Source organism: Kryptolebias marmoratus, linkage group LG17 (genome assembly GCF_001649575.2).
Source record: "Kryptolebias marmoratus isolate JLee-2015 linkage group LG17, ASM164957v2, whole genome shotgun sequence".
Classification (NCBI taxonomy): domain Eukaryota; kingdom Metazoa; phylum Chordata; class Actinopteri; order Cyprinodontiformes; family Rivulidae; genus Kryptolebias; species Kryptolebias marmoratus.
Window position 1 is genome coordinate 2644095 of NC_051446.1, and position 16481 is coordinate 2660575.

Below are 16481 nucleotides of genomic sequence, written 5' to 3' on the forward strand. Positions count from 1 at the left end.
TTAACCGTCTTGAATTGGAGCATAATGAGGCAATAGAAAAAGACAAGACATGGACCAAGAAGAAACATAATTTTTACTGTTTGCACAAATGAGGTTTTCCCTCTGGTAATTATGAATGAAGTGAGACAAATGGGATTAGATTAAATTTAGCTCCATAAAATTAAATACCAAAAACAAAAAAAAATGATTGACAGTTAGGATAATGTGCAATTTTCCAGTGAGTTTCCTTCTGTAAATCCTAATTTTATTCCTCATTTTCACATTTATTTTTTTTTTTAAACAAAACCTCATAAGTGACCATTCAGCTGATCTCAGGTGTCTTGACTGTAATTCACTTTAAGTTTTTATTTATTTATTTATTTTTATCCCCAACAATGCATTATCTTTTAGTTGTTCTGCAGATTATTTAAATGCTCATTTGATTGTCAGCATGAGAAGACGAGTAGTTATGTGGGAGGCAAGTCTTACTCTCTGGAGGGCAAAAAGGCTAGTGTTAATCATCATGAAATGGAGCAAGAGGAATTAAAACTAATGAAGTCCTGAGAGACTTGCCTGCTTGCTTCTCACCAGCACTTCTTCTCTTTGTCTCTCCCTGCTGTGGACTGTCAGTGTCTGTGAAGATTTATTTGTCTCTCCTAAACCACCAGTGAGGATTGGGAATGTGTATACTGTATACCTCTGGGTCAGCTCAAATACACATAAAATATCATCTTGTGGACAAGATAGAATTGTAGCATGGGTCAGATCTGGCCTGCAGACATTGAGTTTGACATATGTGGTTTACAGCATCTGTTTCTAGATCAGTGGACTCCAAATAAAATTCAGCAAGGTCTGCTGGAAAGATAGATGGATGGAGAGAGAGAGAGAAAACAATGCAATGATTTGCAAATCTCATTTATTAACAGTGGAACATAATAAACATGTTTAAACCAATGAACTGTACCATTTTTAGGGGGGGAAAGGGGTCATTTTGAATTTCATGCCAGCAACACATGTCAACAAAGATAGGACAGAGCTATGTTTACCACTGTGAAACATTCCCTCTCCTTGAGGAAACCATTTGTTGACCCTGTCTTCTTTTCTGGATTTTTCATTTCATAATAAGTGAGAAGTTTTCAGTTCTTTCTATTGGTGAGAGGTCTGGACTGTAGGCAAACCAGTTCAGCACCCAAGGTCTTCTACTATGTAGTCATGCTGTTGTAATGGATGCAGTATGTGAAAAAGACACAATCTCGATGGAAGTGTATGTTCTAAAATCTGTATATACTTTTTTTTGCATTGATGGTGCCTCTCACGAGGCGCAAGCTGCCTATATGCACCCCCATAACATTAGTGAGGAAGACTTTAGAATTACACAAACCAAAAATCAGCTCAAGAAAACTAAATCATGAAAGTCTTCCTTTGATAGAATAGAAAAATAAACCCAATAAATGTGGACTATTGAACATAAGGGTCCTCTAAGTCTGTGTTAGTTAATGATTTAATAACTGATCATCATATTGATTTATTTTGTCTTACAGAAATCTGGCTACAAAAGGAGGATGTTGTTAGTAACATTCCTAATTATTTAAATTTTCATGTTCCTAGAACAACAGGTCGAGGTGGAGGAGTAGCTTCTTTTTTTCAGTCAGAATTATTGATTAATGCTATACCAATTATTAGGTATAATTCTTTTGAGTCTTTGACCCTCAATCTTTCTCATCCAAAATGGAAATCAGAAAAAAACTATTTTACTTGTTGTTATATATATTCCACCAGGCCCTTATTCTCAATTTTTGTCTGAATTCTCTGATTTTTTTGTCTGACTTATTATTGAATAGAGATAAAGTCATAACAGTGAGGGATTTCACTATTTATGTGGATGTTGAAAGTGATAGCTTAAACATGGCTTCTAATAATTTAATAGAGTGAATTGATTTTACCCAACGTGTCCACAAACCTACTTATTCTCTTCATCATTCTCTTGATCTGGTCCTAACATATGACATAGAGAGTAAGAATTTACTAATACATCCTTACAATCCTGTTCTATCTGACCATTTTTTAATAAGCTTTAAATTTACATTGACTGACCACGCAACCACTGAAAATAACTTTCATTATAGTAGATGTTCATCAGAGAAAGTTGTAACCAAATATAAAGAATCTCTTTTCTTATTATTTTGATCTGTCTTGCAGAGTAATACAACAGAGAGCAGCAATGTAGATGACCATTTTAATAACATTACAACGTCAATGCAAACATCACTTGATAAAATTGCACCTCTGAAAAAGAAAGTGATCAGTCATAGGAAGCTGGCTCCTTGGTTTAATTCAGAATTACGTGCTTTAAAACAGGCATCTAGAAAGTTAGAAAGAAAATGGCGCTCCACTAACATGGAAGAGTTTTATTTAACCTCGAGTAATAACCTGCTAACATATAAGGAAGCCCTTCATAAAGGTAGAATTGTGTTATTATTTGTATTAGGCTTTTGTTTTTGTACTTTCTTTACCTTTTAGTGAATTAAAAAATAAAATGTAGTTATAAAAATTTAAAATAAAGCTTTGAAATATGGATTTATGCAGTGCTTGCTTTTACAAGAACAAAAGTTTTGTTTACCTTTTTTTCTCATGTTTCACATGGAAATAGCAGTAATTATAAAGCTTTTAAAGCTATACCCTCTTGAATACCCTTTGAATTTTTAAGGATTTTTATGCTATCTATCCAGGTTTCTGTTAAAAAAAAATCTCCATGTTATTGCTGGTGGACAGTCATTAAGTGGTTCTGTTAAACTGGGATCTTTATTCAGTTTTTCTCAACACACATTTTAGTGGTTATGATTGTTCAAATATTTTGTGTTTATTTTGAGGTAAGGCTTCACATTGTAAATTTTTATAACTGGCTTAGAATGAGAAATTGATTTTAAATTTGCGCAAGAAACACATACAGTAAGAATCTATCCACTCTGGATAAAAACCTCAAACCTTAAACTTCACATCCATGTTGACTTTCTTCTCTTCAGTGATGTTTTATGAGGTTTATTCTTCTGGGGTCTGGTTTCTTTCCACAGAGACAGAACCCATGGCCCATGACCAAGAACAGGGTGGCAGTTACCATAAAAACTCAAAATATCATGCCACCGTAAAAACAAGAAAAGCTGTGCTACCTTAAAAGAATTACTGTATCTCCAGAAAACAAGTTCAAGTCAAAATAATAATTTTATTGAAATTTAACAACTTATTTGTGTCACATTGTCAACTGTTGACCTTATACATCCCACCTTTGCAGCTCACCTTTGCAACGGACCATTCCACCAACACCTCCAGGATGTGTTTGTCCCTCTGGTGGTGCGCTACGTTGATCTAATGGAGTCATCCATTGCCCAGGCGATCCATCGTGGCTTTGAGCGGGAGACCTGGCAGCCCGTCAGGTAAGGTTCCCTGTTAATAAATCTGCTTTAGAGGATTAACTCCTTTCCATGGTCTTTCATTTTTCGTTTTGGTCATGAACAGTCAAAGAAACAAATATTTGGTTTTATTTGTGTGACATCTTTTCTATTTGGAATCCTGTTGGCTTAGATTTGTTAATTTGCAGGCCAGGAGACAATTGCACTTCTAATTTGCTGAAATTTTTGTAGAGATCGAAAGTCTATCTAGATACGTAGGTTGTACATATATTTTGATTGAACACAGTTGTGGTAAGATTCCATTTAATTATGATGTTTTTCCACTCTAATGAAAAGTCACTCAAAAAAATTTAAGAACTTTATACTTTTGTTTATGATGTTAATTTAAAAGTGTATAAAGGTAAAACTGAAAATCTAATAGAAATATAAAATATAAAAGGCATTGCATTATGATATATTTTGAACTGTTCCTCCAGTTACTGACTGGCCTTGCTGGTGTGGATTCTCAGTTATCTAGGGTATGGTAAATCTTAATAAAAAAAGAAACAACCAAACTTCTATTCTGCAAATGAAGACACTTTGCTTCCTATCCTTTGAGCTTTCTCATCTCAGAACCTGTATACATGTTAACAATCTTCTGGAAATGTTAAAGATTTACTTGAGTTGATCGTCAAAACCTTACACATTCACATGCTAATGCTGTCATCACAATTGCTGTTTAGGTGAAACCACAAAAAACTTTGAATCCGCTGTAGTTTCCATGCCAGGTCACTAGCTGGCACTTATTTTTGTATTTAAACAACACGCACATGCACACAGACACTTCAGTCTGGACCATGAAAATAGTTACAGGCCTGTTCAGTATTAGTAGAATGTGAGAAATGTGTCTCCGCTGACCCAAGAGATAGTGCAGCAGAATAATGTCCCGTGCAGATGTTCAAAAGAGCACTCTGCTATCCAACATTGTTACTGTTGTTAACCTACCCATGCAAGCACAGAAAACTATTGACTGCAGCTGTACATAGTGCACATGTGCAATTTCACACCAATGCCAGGCATTTTACTTTAACTCTGACACCTGGGTTCAAAAAGTTTCAGTGTCAGACGCAAAATCTGAAAACTGTTGTGTACACGAACGGGGGTTAGGGCACCATTTAGGCATAGACATGTACTGTATTAAATTACTAAACACCATACAGGAAGCCGGAGCCAGGATGGTCCCAGTACAAATTTTAAGTTTCGCCCCTTCATGTAAACAAACAAAATATTATATAAATGTATATATATCACAATATAAATATTAGGAAAATCTACCTATATCTACCTATCTATCTATATCTTGAGCATTTTCTTATATCATACTTACAAATATTGTACCAGATCCTCTTCAGACATTCTCCTAACTGTTTCCAGAACTGTTCTGAACTTGGTATAAGTGTGTTTTTTCCCCTTTTGTTCTCCACAACTCTGGTATAATCTTTCAAAACATCATTAGCATTCAGACACTTCTAAATGTTTTTTTTTGTTTTATGTTACAAAACATAAAAACCAAAGTTATCACAACACAGTTAAAGTACTGTATTTTCCGGACTGTAAGACCCACTTAAAAGCCTTCAATTTTCTCTAAAAACGACAATGCGTCTTATAATCCAGTGCGTCCTATAGTGTGGAAAATATGGTATATCATAATAAATAACAGGAAAAAAAAAGAAGAAAACAAGCAAGAGATAATACACCCTGAAAACTAAAAACTACCATATCAGTTAAAACATTAATAAACAAATGCCTCATTTAAAAAAAAATCTATAATAATGGCCTTAAGAATATTCAAAGAGACCAACTCCTTCAATTTCAAGTCTTTCTGCAGCTGATTCCAGTCTGAAAGTGTCAGACTGAAAGGAGTTTTTTTTTTTTTTGCCATAATCTGTACGAACATTAGGTACAGTTAATAAGATAAATCATCAGAGCTTAGAGAATGACCTTCTGAGGACTTATTGACACAAAAGGAAATGAGATGGGAGGGAGCTAAACCCAAGATGGCTTTGTCAATGAAATGATGCCGATGACAGAATCTGGTGTGGCGGATAAATACAACAAAATAAAACGATACGACCGGCATGAAAACAGTGGTATTTTTTAAAACATAATAAATGTAAATGCAACGTGTACTCGCAGCTTTGTTAGTTACGTCCTGGTATTGCGTTATCAGCAGGAATAACACCCTCTCCTCCCCCTAATGTTCTCTGGTCAATATGGTGATGTTTATACATGCCCTTTAAAATAAGATACACCACAAATATAAAGTGCACAAAGAATACAACTCACCATAACGCTGAATCAGTGGGAGCCCTGAGCCTGTTTCTCAGTAACCAGACGGTCCCATCTAGGGCTTCCAGAGACATTTGTTTTTTACTCATTTTGCTGCTTGTGGGTTTGTTTTTAGCAGTAATGTATCATGTGACCTAGATAAGCGTTCTGACACACATCAAAATACTGTAAGTTAATTATTCTTTCTGTACGGCTTAGTACCAAATGACCCAAGGACATTCCGTGGCCCGGGACCTCTGCTCTAACGAAGCTGGTTCGCCTGTATCAGCATTTATATGATCCCTGTATGAGAGATCACAAAGATAATCAAACGGTTCAAAACTCATGGAAGAATACTGCACCGACATAAGCGTCAAGTATAAACGCCTCCACCGCTCGCTCAGGTCCGTATGCTGTGCATTACCACTTCTATCATAGATAAGGTGCTCTGGATTTTAAGGTGCACTGTCGTTTTTTGAGAAAATTGAAGGCTTTTAAGTGCGCTTTATAAACCGAAAAATACCATATTTTATATATTTTTTTATTTTATAATTTTAAAAGTTTAGTTGTATTATCTTTATTCGTCTTGAGGTACATTTTGTGACTCTGAAAAAAATTTTATTCAGTGTAGGGTGCAGAAATCGCTTTTTTGATTGTAAAGGTTGCAGACCCATGTTCTAATGTGTTTTGATAAAGGGTAAAATCATTTTTTAATCTTTTCTCACTGGCATTCAAGAAATCCAGCTAGCTCCTATAATCATGGGCATTTAGATCCATGGCAGTCAGCTGTAAACCTTCCTGAGTCAAAAAGAGAATTTGATCAAAATTTCATGCAACTGGGATCGGGTCCAGATGAGGACCTGTAGTCCTGACTGTCCTCTAATGGACACAAATGCTCAACAGTCACCTTGCAGTTTAAGTTTTATCTGTCTTTCAAAGTATCAGCAGCAATAAAATGAATTCATATGAGGAAACTATGCCTGTCAAAACTCCACAGATCCCTTTTGATTTGCCTGCATGATACTTAACTTTTTATGCTTTATGTACTGTTGACTTATCAAAAAATGTTTTTATCTTTTGGTCTTTGGTTGTGAGTTGTTAGCTTTGGCTCTGTGTGAATAAACCAACTATTATTTTTGTAAGCATGCGCTGTGCTTGACAGAAGACTAAGTTTTTTCTCTCAAATTATTTTTGTGACACTGTGGCTCTTTCCTTAGTGGGCTGTTACTTTTAATCATGCCTCATAGGCATTATAGTGAGGATATTTTTATTTGCTGTGTGTCAGCAGAACTTGTGCATGTCACAATGTTACAACATCTCAACATAATATAATAACACACCAACTTGTTTTCTGTTGCAGCCTGCATGGAATCAGTCTCCCTGACATTTTGTAAGTTAAAGCTATTATTTTACTGGTCATAAAAAGAAACACCTAATGTAAGGTACTATTTGTACACAAGAGGATATGTTTACTAAGGATGTTAAAGTAACACTGAAACATTTGACTGTTGAGCCAATCAAAGCTTAATAAATACATTATTATTTAAATTGTAATATTATTTATATTTGTGAATTTTTCACTTTTTACTAAATTGCAAAAAATTGCTTCCTTCCTTCCTTTTTAGTCCTACTTGTTTACACCCAGGTTTGTACCTGGTACATACCTGGGGCCTCACGTATCAATGCTTCATTCACATAAAAAAAGATGCATGCGCCATGTTTCAAGCATAAGTTATGTTTCAAAATGGACATTGTTTGTTTTTGACCTGCAGTGAGAATGTGTGGATGCCATGCAAACTTTTTCAGTTGACAGTATTAAATTACAAAGTACTGAACCACTAAAATATGCATAAAGTTGGAAATTCCTCAACTTCAGAAGTGCGCTGCTGACACATCTGCGCCCCTGGTTCACTTCATTCATTTGCAATAATAGTGTGTAATTTATGTACAGTAATTGGTGTTTAACATTACTCGATGAGAGGCAATGGGCAGCTGACCTTTGCTATACTCCCACTTTTATGTCTGACCATTTAAACTTTTTGTTACTTCTGCAAAGGTGTGCTGCTCTGACAACTGCAGCTTCACACACATAGCATCGTACAAATACCAGAGGACAAAGTGCCAAATAAGTTTTTACTCTCCACTCCCTTATTTGAGAGCGTTTCTGGCTCATATATTCCATGAAATTCCTCATTTTCTTGCATCTAGACATAATTTTTGATCATGCAGAGAGGAGAATCAGGGCTGGGTATCAATCAAAATCTTTCGATCCCGGTACCAATACAGATACCTTCACTTCGATATCGGTTCCTGAACGATACTTTTTTTGATACCAATTTTATATAAATTCTAAGAAGAAGAATCAAATTACATTACACATTACAGTACAAATCTTGAGTTTTATTTTTTCACTTTGGTATTTTTCCATTCCAAGCAGTTGTCTTGCATAAAAAATAAACAAATAACTGTTAGTACAAAAAAACAGTTGCAAACAAGTGACAAGTCAGTGTCTAATGCTCACTGCTGCATACTAAAGACCTTTTCACTTAGCAGTTTTTCTTCAGAAAAATCAACATGTCTGCTTTCTCAGGACACAAACAAGCCCGCTCCTGGCTGATGGTGTCTCCAGCAGTAGAAAATGTATGCTCTGAGGGTGTGGTTGATGCTTGCACACAGAGATACCTGGTTGCCAAGTTTGACAGCATTGGCATAGTGTCCCTCACATTCCACCACCAGGTCACTGGATTCACTGAGGTTAGAGTAGATAGCAGACCTCTGTACTGCTGTATCTCTTCCTGAATCTTCTCTGTGGTGCTAAAACTATTCTCTTGTCTTACTTCAACTGCCATGTCCTCATCAGCAAATAACTCCTCAAGGGCAGAGAGCTTTGGCTTCTTCTGGAAACAAGAAGAAGAAGAAGAAGGAAAAAGACAATCAGAATAGATGCTAACCATTTAATTTTGTTCTAAAATGAAATGGGGGGGGGGGGGTAGCAGGATGTTTTTTTTGTATTTTTATTTTACCAATGTTGCTACTTTAGCTTTACAGTCTTCTTCAGACAAGTTGTCGTCATGGTCACCAGCTGTCCTTTCAAGTTCCTGCTCCATCTGCTGGGCCTGGATCATTGCACTTTTATTCTATATTCAATAGATTATGGAAGTCATATAAACTGATCTACAATAGAAGAGGAATAAAATATCAATAACAATAAATACCTGTTGTGAGGTCCTACTTATCAGCTCCTCTTCTAGTCTGATCCACACTTCATCGGCCACTTTTGTCTTGAATCTTGGGTCTAAGGCTGTGCCCTCCTTCAAGAACTGCCTGATGTTCTCATCCTGCAAGACAAAAACATAGCATAGTAGTCATGATGTAGTAGAGATGATTATACCTTTTGAAAACTACTGAGAAATCTACAGGATTATGCTACATACTGGTATCGTTTTGAGAGGTCACCCCAGATTTTGTCCTTGATGGTCTGTGGAAAGGAGGAGTCCTCATCAGTAACTGTGAAGTGGTGCTGGAGTTTCCCCAATATGGGCAGAATCTGGCCCAAAGTTGGACTCCTTTCAGCAGAGATGCAGATGGTTGAAGTATAGAGTGTCTTCATGACTCTGACAAACCTTTAACAACAAAGTTTGTGACTGCCCTGTGGCACTCATCTTGTTTTTCTTTTGTCATTTTTCCTTTTTCTGCAAGTGTGAATGGATTTACACTGGCTGGCCTTGTCCTCCTTAAACCAGGGTCAGAGGCTACTGTGAGGAGAACAAACATAACAGTGAACATTAGGTGAGCTGTTTAACCAGCCAACCAAATGGACAACCGAAAGAGCTAAGCTTTATCTTTAGTTAGCTTTTGATTTAGCTAGCTACATAGCCATAAAATAAAGCTACACAGTAATATCTTAAAAATAGCGTTACATGGATCCTGGTCCCGCACGATTCATGTATTAAGTTGCAGTAACGTCAACAAACGTAAACCTACCGGTTGAAATCTCAGACACAGCGCCGTGCTCAATGCTCTTGGATGAAGTGGAGTCCGGTGGTGATTTTAAATCAAGCCGCCAGGTTCTGTAACACCCACCGGCTGACTTTGATGCTGAGAGGAGAATGGCTGCAGTCTGCTCTTCTTGCAGTCAAACACGGAGCAACTGCTCTTAAATTGATTCCAAGCACACTCAGGTGCTTCATCAAATTAGTCGTGTTGCCGGCCTTAGCAAAGATGTCTTTTTTGCATATATTGCATCGCACACTATTGGCATCAATCTTTATAAAATGGAACCACACTTTTGATCTCGGTGGCATTTTTCAAGCGGTTCGAAGACACGCACAAAGACTACTTACACAAACACACATGAACCCCCGTATATGGGTGTAACTACCTATTTATTTTTCCTGCGTGCCGCAACCACGTGTAACGTTACAGCCAATCACCGAAACTTGGTACCGGAAGACGAGGCATATTTTGATACTTGGTACTACCAAAGCATTTCGGTCGGTACCATAAAAGTACCGAAGTTTGGTACCCAGCCCTACTCAGGATATATATCTGTGTATTTAAATAGAGGTGTGTCAGGAGAGATGTCTTAAGTGTGCTCAGTTCCACATTAACTGGGAAGAAAAAAGGCGCCAAAACGTGCATGGTTACATACATCTGAATTTTTTTGGACGCACACTCTATTGAAATTACGCCAACTTTTAGTATGAAAGCTGCACTCTATTTAATAGGCCTCTGGTACTTATGAGTGTTTTCGAAATATTTACAAGTATTTTCTACTTACAGGGTACATACACAAACTGGTCTGTATTATGAAGTGACTTATTACACTATACTTGCAGAATAACCTGACATTTATAGAGTACTACCTGGTACTTACAAGCTATGTATATCCATCCATTCACCCATTTTCTACCACTTATCTGGGGTCGGGTAGTGGGGGCAGCAGCCTAAGCAGAGAGGCCCAGACTTCCTTCTCCCAAGCTACTTGGGCCAACTCTTTTCACCATGACCGAAAGGTACAATATCAGCATCACCTCAGACACAGCACCAAACCACCTATCGATCTCCCGCTCCATTTTTCCCTCATTTATGGACAAGTCCCCGAGATACTTAAACTCCTCCACTTGGAACATGACCCCTTCCACAACATGGAGAAGGCACTCTACCCTTTTCTGGCTCAAGACTATGGTCTCCGATTTGTAGGGACTGATTCTCATCCCAGCCGCTTCACACTCGGCTGCAAATTGCTCCAGCAAAAGTTTGAAATCCCGATCTGATAAAGCCAGTAGGACCACACCATCTGCAAAAGCAGAGACGTGATCCTAAGGCCACCAAAACTGGTTGTGATCCCTCTGCAGTTGGAACACACTCTGCAGTCCCCCGTTTTAAATAGGGGGACCACCAACCCTAGTCTGCCAATCTAGGGGGGCTGCCCCTGAATCCATGTAATATTGCAGAGCCGTGTCAACCAGACAGACCTGCAGCATCCAGAGCCTTACAGAACTCCGGTCGCATCTCATCCACCCACCATGCCTTGCAACAGAGGAGCTTTTTAACCACCTTGGCGACCTCAGCACCAGAAATTGGAGAGCCCAACCAAAAGTCCCTAGGCTCTGCTTCCTCACTGGAAGATGTGCTGGTGGGATTGAAGAGATCATCAAAGTATTCTGCCCACCGACTGATGATGTCCTGAGTGGAGGGCAGCAGCACACCATATCCACCATAAACAGTGTTGATGGTGCACCGCTTTCCTCCCCTGAGATGCTAAATGGTGGAGCAGAATCACCATGAAGCCACACGGAAGTTGTTCTCCATGGCCTATCTGAACTCCTACCACACCTGAGTTTTTGCCTCATGATTACCCGAGCTACATTCCGCTTGGATTGCCAATACCCATCAGCTGCTTCTGGGGTCCCAAAGGCCAAAAAGACCCGATAGGACTCCTTCCGCCTGACAGCATCCCTAACTGTTAGTGCCCACCAGCAGGTTTGAGGGTTGCCATTGCGACAGGCACCAACAACCTTGCGGCTACAACTCCACTCAGCCGCTTCGACAATAGAGGCAAGGAACATGACCCACTCAGACTCAATGTTCCTCACCTCCCTCGGGAAGTGTTCAAAGGTCTGCCGGAAGTGGGAGTTGTAGCTCCATCTCATGGGGGACTCCACTAGACATTCCCAGCAGACCCTCACAATAGGTTTAGGCCTGCCAGGTCTGATAGGCATCCTTCACCACCATCCATGCTAACTCTTAAGCAGGTAGTGGTCAGTTGACAGCTCCGCCCCTGTCTTCACCCAAGTGTCCAAGACATGCAGCCACAGGTCAGATGAAAACACAACAAAGTCAATCATTAAACTGTGGCCTAAGGTGTCCTGGTGCCAACAGCACATATGGACACCCTTATGCCTGAACATGGTGTTCATTATGGACAATCCATGACGAGCACAGAAGTCCAATATTAAAACATCGCTCGGGTTCAGATTGGGGGGCCGTTCCGCCCATCCACACCCTTCCTGGTGTCACTGTCATTGCCCACATGAGTGTTTAAGTCTCCCAGCAGAACAAGGGAGTCCCCATGAGGAGCGCTCTCTAGCACCCCCTCTAAGGACTCCAAAAAGGGTGGGTAATCTGAACTGCTGTTACACACGTAAGCGCAAACAACAGTCAGAACCCGTCCCCCCACATGTAGGCTGAGGGAGGCTACCCTCTCATTCCCTGGAGTAAACCCCAATGTACAAGGGCCAAGATGGGGGGCAAAAAGTATGCCCACTCCTGCCCATCACCTCTAAACAGGGGCATCTCCAGAGTGAAAGAGTGTCCAACCCCTCTCAAGGAGACTGGTTCCAGAGCCAGAGCCGTACGTTGAGGTGAGTCCGACTGTACCTCCCAATTTCGCACACCAGCTCATGCTTCTTCCCCACCAGAGAGGTGATATTCCATGTCCCGAGAGCCAGCTTCTGTTGCTGAGGATAAGTCCGCCAAGGTCCCCGCCTTCGGCCACCACATCGCACCCGATCCCTTTGGCCCCTCCTACAGGTGGTAAGCTCATGGAAAGGTGGACCCATGTCTCCTCTTCGGGCTGTGCCCAGCCAGGCTCCATGGGTGAAAGTCCAGTCACCAGCATTCCCCACCTCCAGGCCTTACTCCAGAGTGGGGCCCCAGTGACCTGCGTCCAGGCGAGGGAACACTGCATCCAAAAATGTAGTTTTTCATAAGAGATCTTTTGGCTAATCCCTCACCTTGTATGTGGTTTACAAACTTGTTACTTAAGTACTTACCTGGTATTTATAAGGTACATACAACCTGGTACTTACTGGATACATACTGGAACATACAAGGTACATACCAGGTACTAGTGGGGACTACTGGACTGCAACCCTAAGCAACTCACACATGAAACTTGATAATCCTCACAAGCTTTTCAAGGCATTTTGGGGACTCCTTCATGAATGCTGTTCACCAATTAGTCACCAGCAGTCACAGCCCAGTGAGATACTATCTTAAAGGGCTCAGTATGCCTCTTTCAGGGACTCCTGTACTCAGTTTGGTGGGGTGTGATGTGTTATTGCTAAACACATAGTGGCTGTTGTTTTTCTGACAAACATTTTATAGTTCTTTTACAAAGGGACTTATTCAGTCCAAGCAGATAAATCTTAACTTTAAGCTGCTATAAGATGAACTTGTTAAAACCTAATGAGAAGTCCATGGATAGGATCCTGGTGTAGCTGGCAAGTGAGATAATATGATGTGTAGGACATGTATGATGGCTGTGAATTGGTAAGAATGAGAAGCAATCTGGGGTGTAGATGTTCAAATTACGAAGGAGTATTTCATGACTAGTTGACTAGTTGTTCACTTTATTATTCTTCAGTCCTTGAAGAAATGCATATTGCCCACTTCTTTTTATGCCAGGGTTTTAGACTAAGATCATAATATGTTGTTAAGGGGGCCACATTTGCTCAATGGTCAGTGTTGTGGTTTTGCATTCCTGAAGCTACCGGTTCGAGCCCAGGTTGGTCAAACTTTGAAAATAACTTTGCGTGTGATTTCATGAATATCATGAGAGGTCACAGTCAAGGTGCGTGTTGGGAATGAATTTCAGCTACTACTACATCAAGTTTAAGCTCAGTATTTGCAAAATTGATTGAGTTATAGCTATATTGTGTTAGCTAATGTCAATTAGCTGTGGTAGCTATCTTGAACTGGGTTGGCTCCAAAAGTTAATCAGTTGTAGCACTTGAAGTATGTGTTCTCAACTGTCAGTTACAACGACACGAAGGTTAAGCAGAATATCTGTGAAACTGTCTAAATTATAGTAATTTTTGTTTTCTGAGGTCAGTTAGTGACAATTTTGAATCAGAATTATTCTAAAAGTAATCAGTCATACATATACAAAAAGTGATTATTTCCTAAAAGATTTATTTAAATTTGTCAAGTTGTTAAATTTGTATGTATTTGTATTGTATTTCATGAAATATTTTGCTTATAGTCAGACTAGTTATAAATTACTTCAAATTGTTAACAGCAACATTTTAAACAGAAATCTTGTACAATCTGTTAGCACTCAGAATATGCGATGGGGAACAGTCTCAGCTGGAGCCACACCAAGTTTTACATTAATATCTGTAAAATTGATTATAGCCACTTGTGTTTTTCAAGGTCAGTTGGCTGTGGCTGCCATCTGTAATTGGTTTGTCCCCAAAAGTTAATGAGTTTGCAGATAGACATCCAAAAATAAGACGCACATAGACAATTGGGAAAAACATTATTGCTCCACCTTCGCCTTTTGGCAGCAGGCAATAAATATGATCAGAGTCTTTGTGGTATGCATGTTGGACTACTATGTACGCCTTTTCAATGGTGTAATAACTAACATATTTTCATTTCATTTCATCTGCTTTTTGTCTTCTCTGAAGACAGAAATTAGCAATCTGCCAATGAAACAATTTAAAGTGACTTAATTAAAATTTAACTACTACTTCTAATAAACTGGATAAAATACTGTAAATCACTTTTTTATGGCTAATATAAGCACAGAAATGCAAATAATTTGGGATTTTGATTTAAATATTTGTTTCTACTTATGCATATCAAAAGGTTTTTTTTTTCTTTCTTTTTAATGGTGGGTGTAGCATAGAGGAGACCTAGGGTATGACCATCCTTTTCAAATGATGTCCTGAAATCGGTTCAGAAATGTTCAGAAGAAAAACTGCTGCGTCCTAATGTTAGTTAGCTAAACTTTAACTTAAGACAAAAGGGACAAGAGCTAGCATTCCCTGTCAGACACATTAGACAATATGATTCAGAATCTTTAGATGTGTCTGAAATCATGATTTCAAGTTCTTCCATGTTTAAATTTGAATAAAAAAAGTTTAGATTGAGGATTGTGGATAATATAGAATATAACACTTCAAAACCACACAAACTAATGTTTTAACCTCTTTTGATAGGGTCCAGTCCTAATTTGGGGTTCACACCCTCCCTTTCCCCCAGTGATATGAACTATGAATAAAGTCCAAGTCCGAAATATTTAAAAATGTCAGAAAAGCCAGAAAAGAACAACTAACTCACTTTTTTATTTTTCTACAAAATGTAACTATGCAACTGAAACTTTGTTTTTCCATTTGGTTTTGGTTTTATTTTTACAGATATATAAATAAACTAGATCTAGGCAGCCAGCTCTGGGTTGAAATGAAAAGCTACAGACAAATTTATCACACTGAGAACAAACACGTGGTTAACTTCTAACATCTTAATTGTCCCAACAAGAAATGTTTTTAAAAACTAGAAAAATAACTTTAAGCAACTTGGTTTCCTGACAAACTGCAGTGTTCTATGGAGCGAGAGCGCACAGAGGAGGAGAGGAGGAAAAATGTCACCACAATTATTGTTAGTTCAGTTAGAAACCCTAACTGGTCAAGGTTTCAGTGTTTGGATTTAAACCCATAAAGCCTCTCAATTCACCTTGCATTGTGACACACAGCAAGAAATCAGAGACGAGAGTGACGCAGGTCGCAGGATAAAGGTCATATAATTAAAATAATTTGTTTAATTCATTAGAGAGTCTGTTTTAAACAGCTGTTAGTTGATTGTGAAACAGCCAAGATGATGAATCACAGTGGTAATTCACTGTACACGAGGACAAACTCTTCATCACAGTGAAGCTTCAGTTATCTGGTTCTCACAAAAAATGTGGCCTGTTTTATTTTATATATATATATATATATATATATATATGAATGCAGCATTGAGAACAATTCCCACCACCACCATAACGGAAACCAATGAGCTGATGTACAACTCAGCATCAGTGATCCTGGAGATGCTTGGCTATAAGAGCAACCATGAGATTCGATACCCACCATGGAAAAGACGGTTAGAGGCTAGAATCAAGGTAATAAGGAGAGAAGTGAGCCAACTGTCAGAGATCCAAAGAGGTGCAACGAAAAGGCCAGTACCCAAGAAGTACAACCAGATGCTCATGCCTGAAGCACTTGAAACTGCCAAACAAAGACTCCAAGCCTTGGCCAGCCGCCTAAAGAGATACACAAGAGAGAATGAAGCCAGGAGAATTAACTGGCTCTTCTCCACCCAACCAGCCAAAGTGTACTCTCAATGGCAGGGTAACAAAAACAGAACAGACCCACCAAGGCTGGAGACTGAACAATACTGGAGAGGCATATGGGAAAGGGAGGCATCCCACAACAGTAATGCACAGTGGCTGATCTCCCTACGAGATGACCACAGAAATCTCCCTGAGCAAGCCCCGGTAACTATCACAATGGCAGA

At 39.0% G+C, this 16481-nt stretch overlaps 1 protein-coding gene across 1 annotated transcript in view; it reads left to right on the top strand.

Annotated features, from left to right (window-relative positions):
- cadps2 (Ca++-dependent secretion activator 2) overlaps positions 1 to 16481 on the top strand; it is a 311669-nt gene that overhangs the window by 199321 nt on the left and 95867 nt on the right. The window contains exon 18 of the mRNA XM_037980923.1: positions 3269 to 3410. Coding sequence (XP_037836851.1) covers positions 3269 to 3410 — 142 coding nt within the window. The remainder of the gene's footprint in view (positions 1 to 3268; positions 3411 to 16481) is intronic.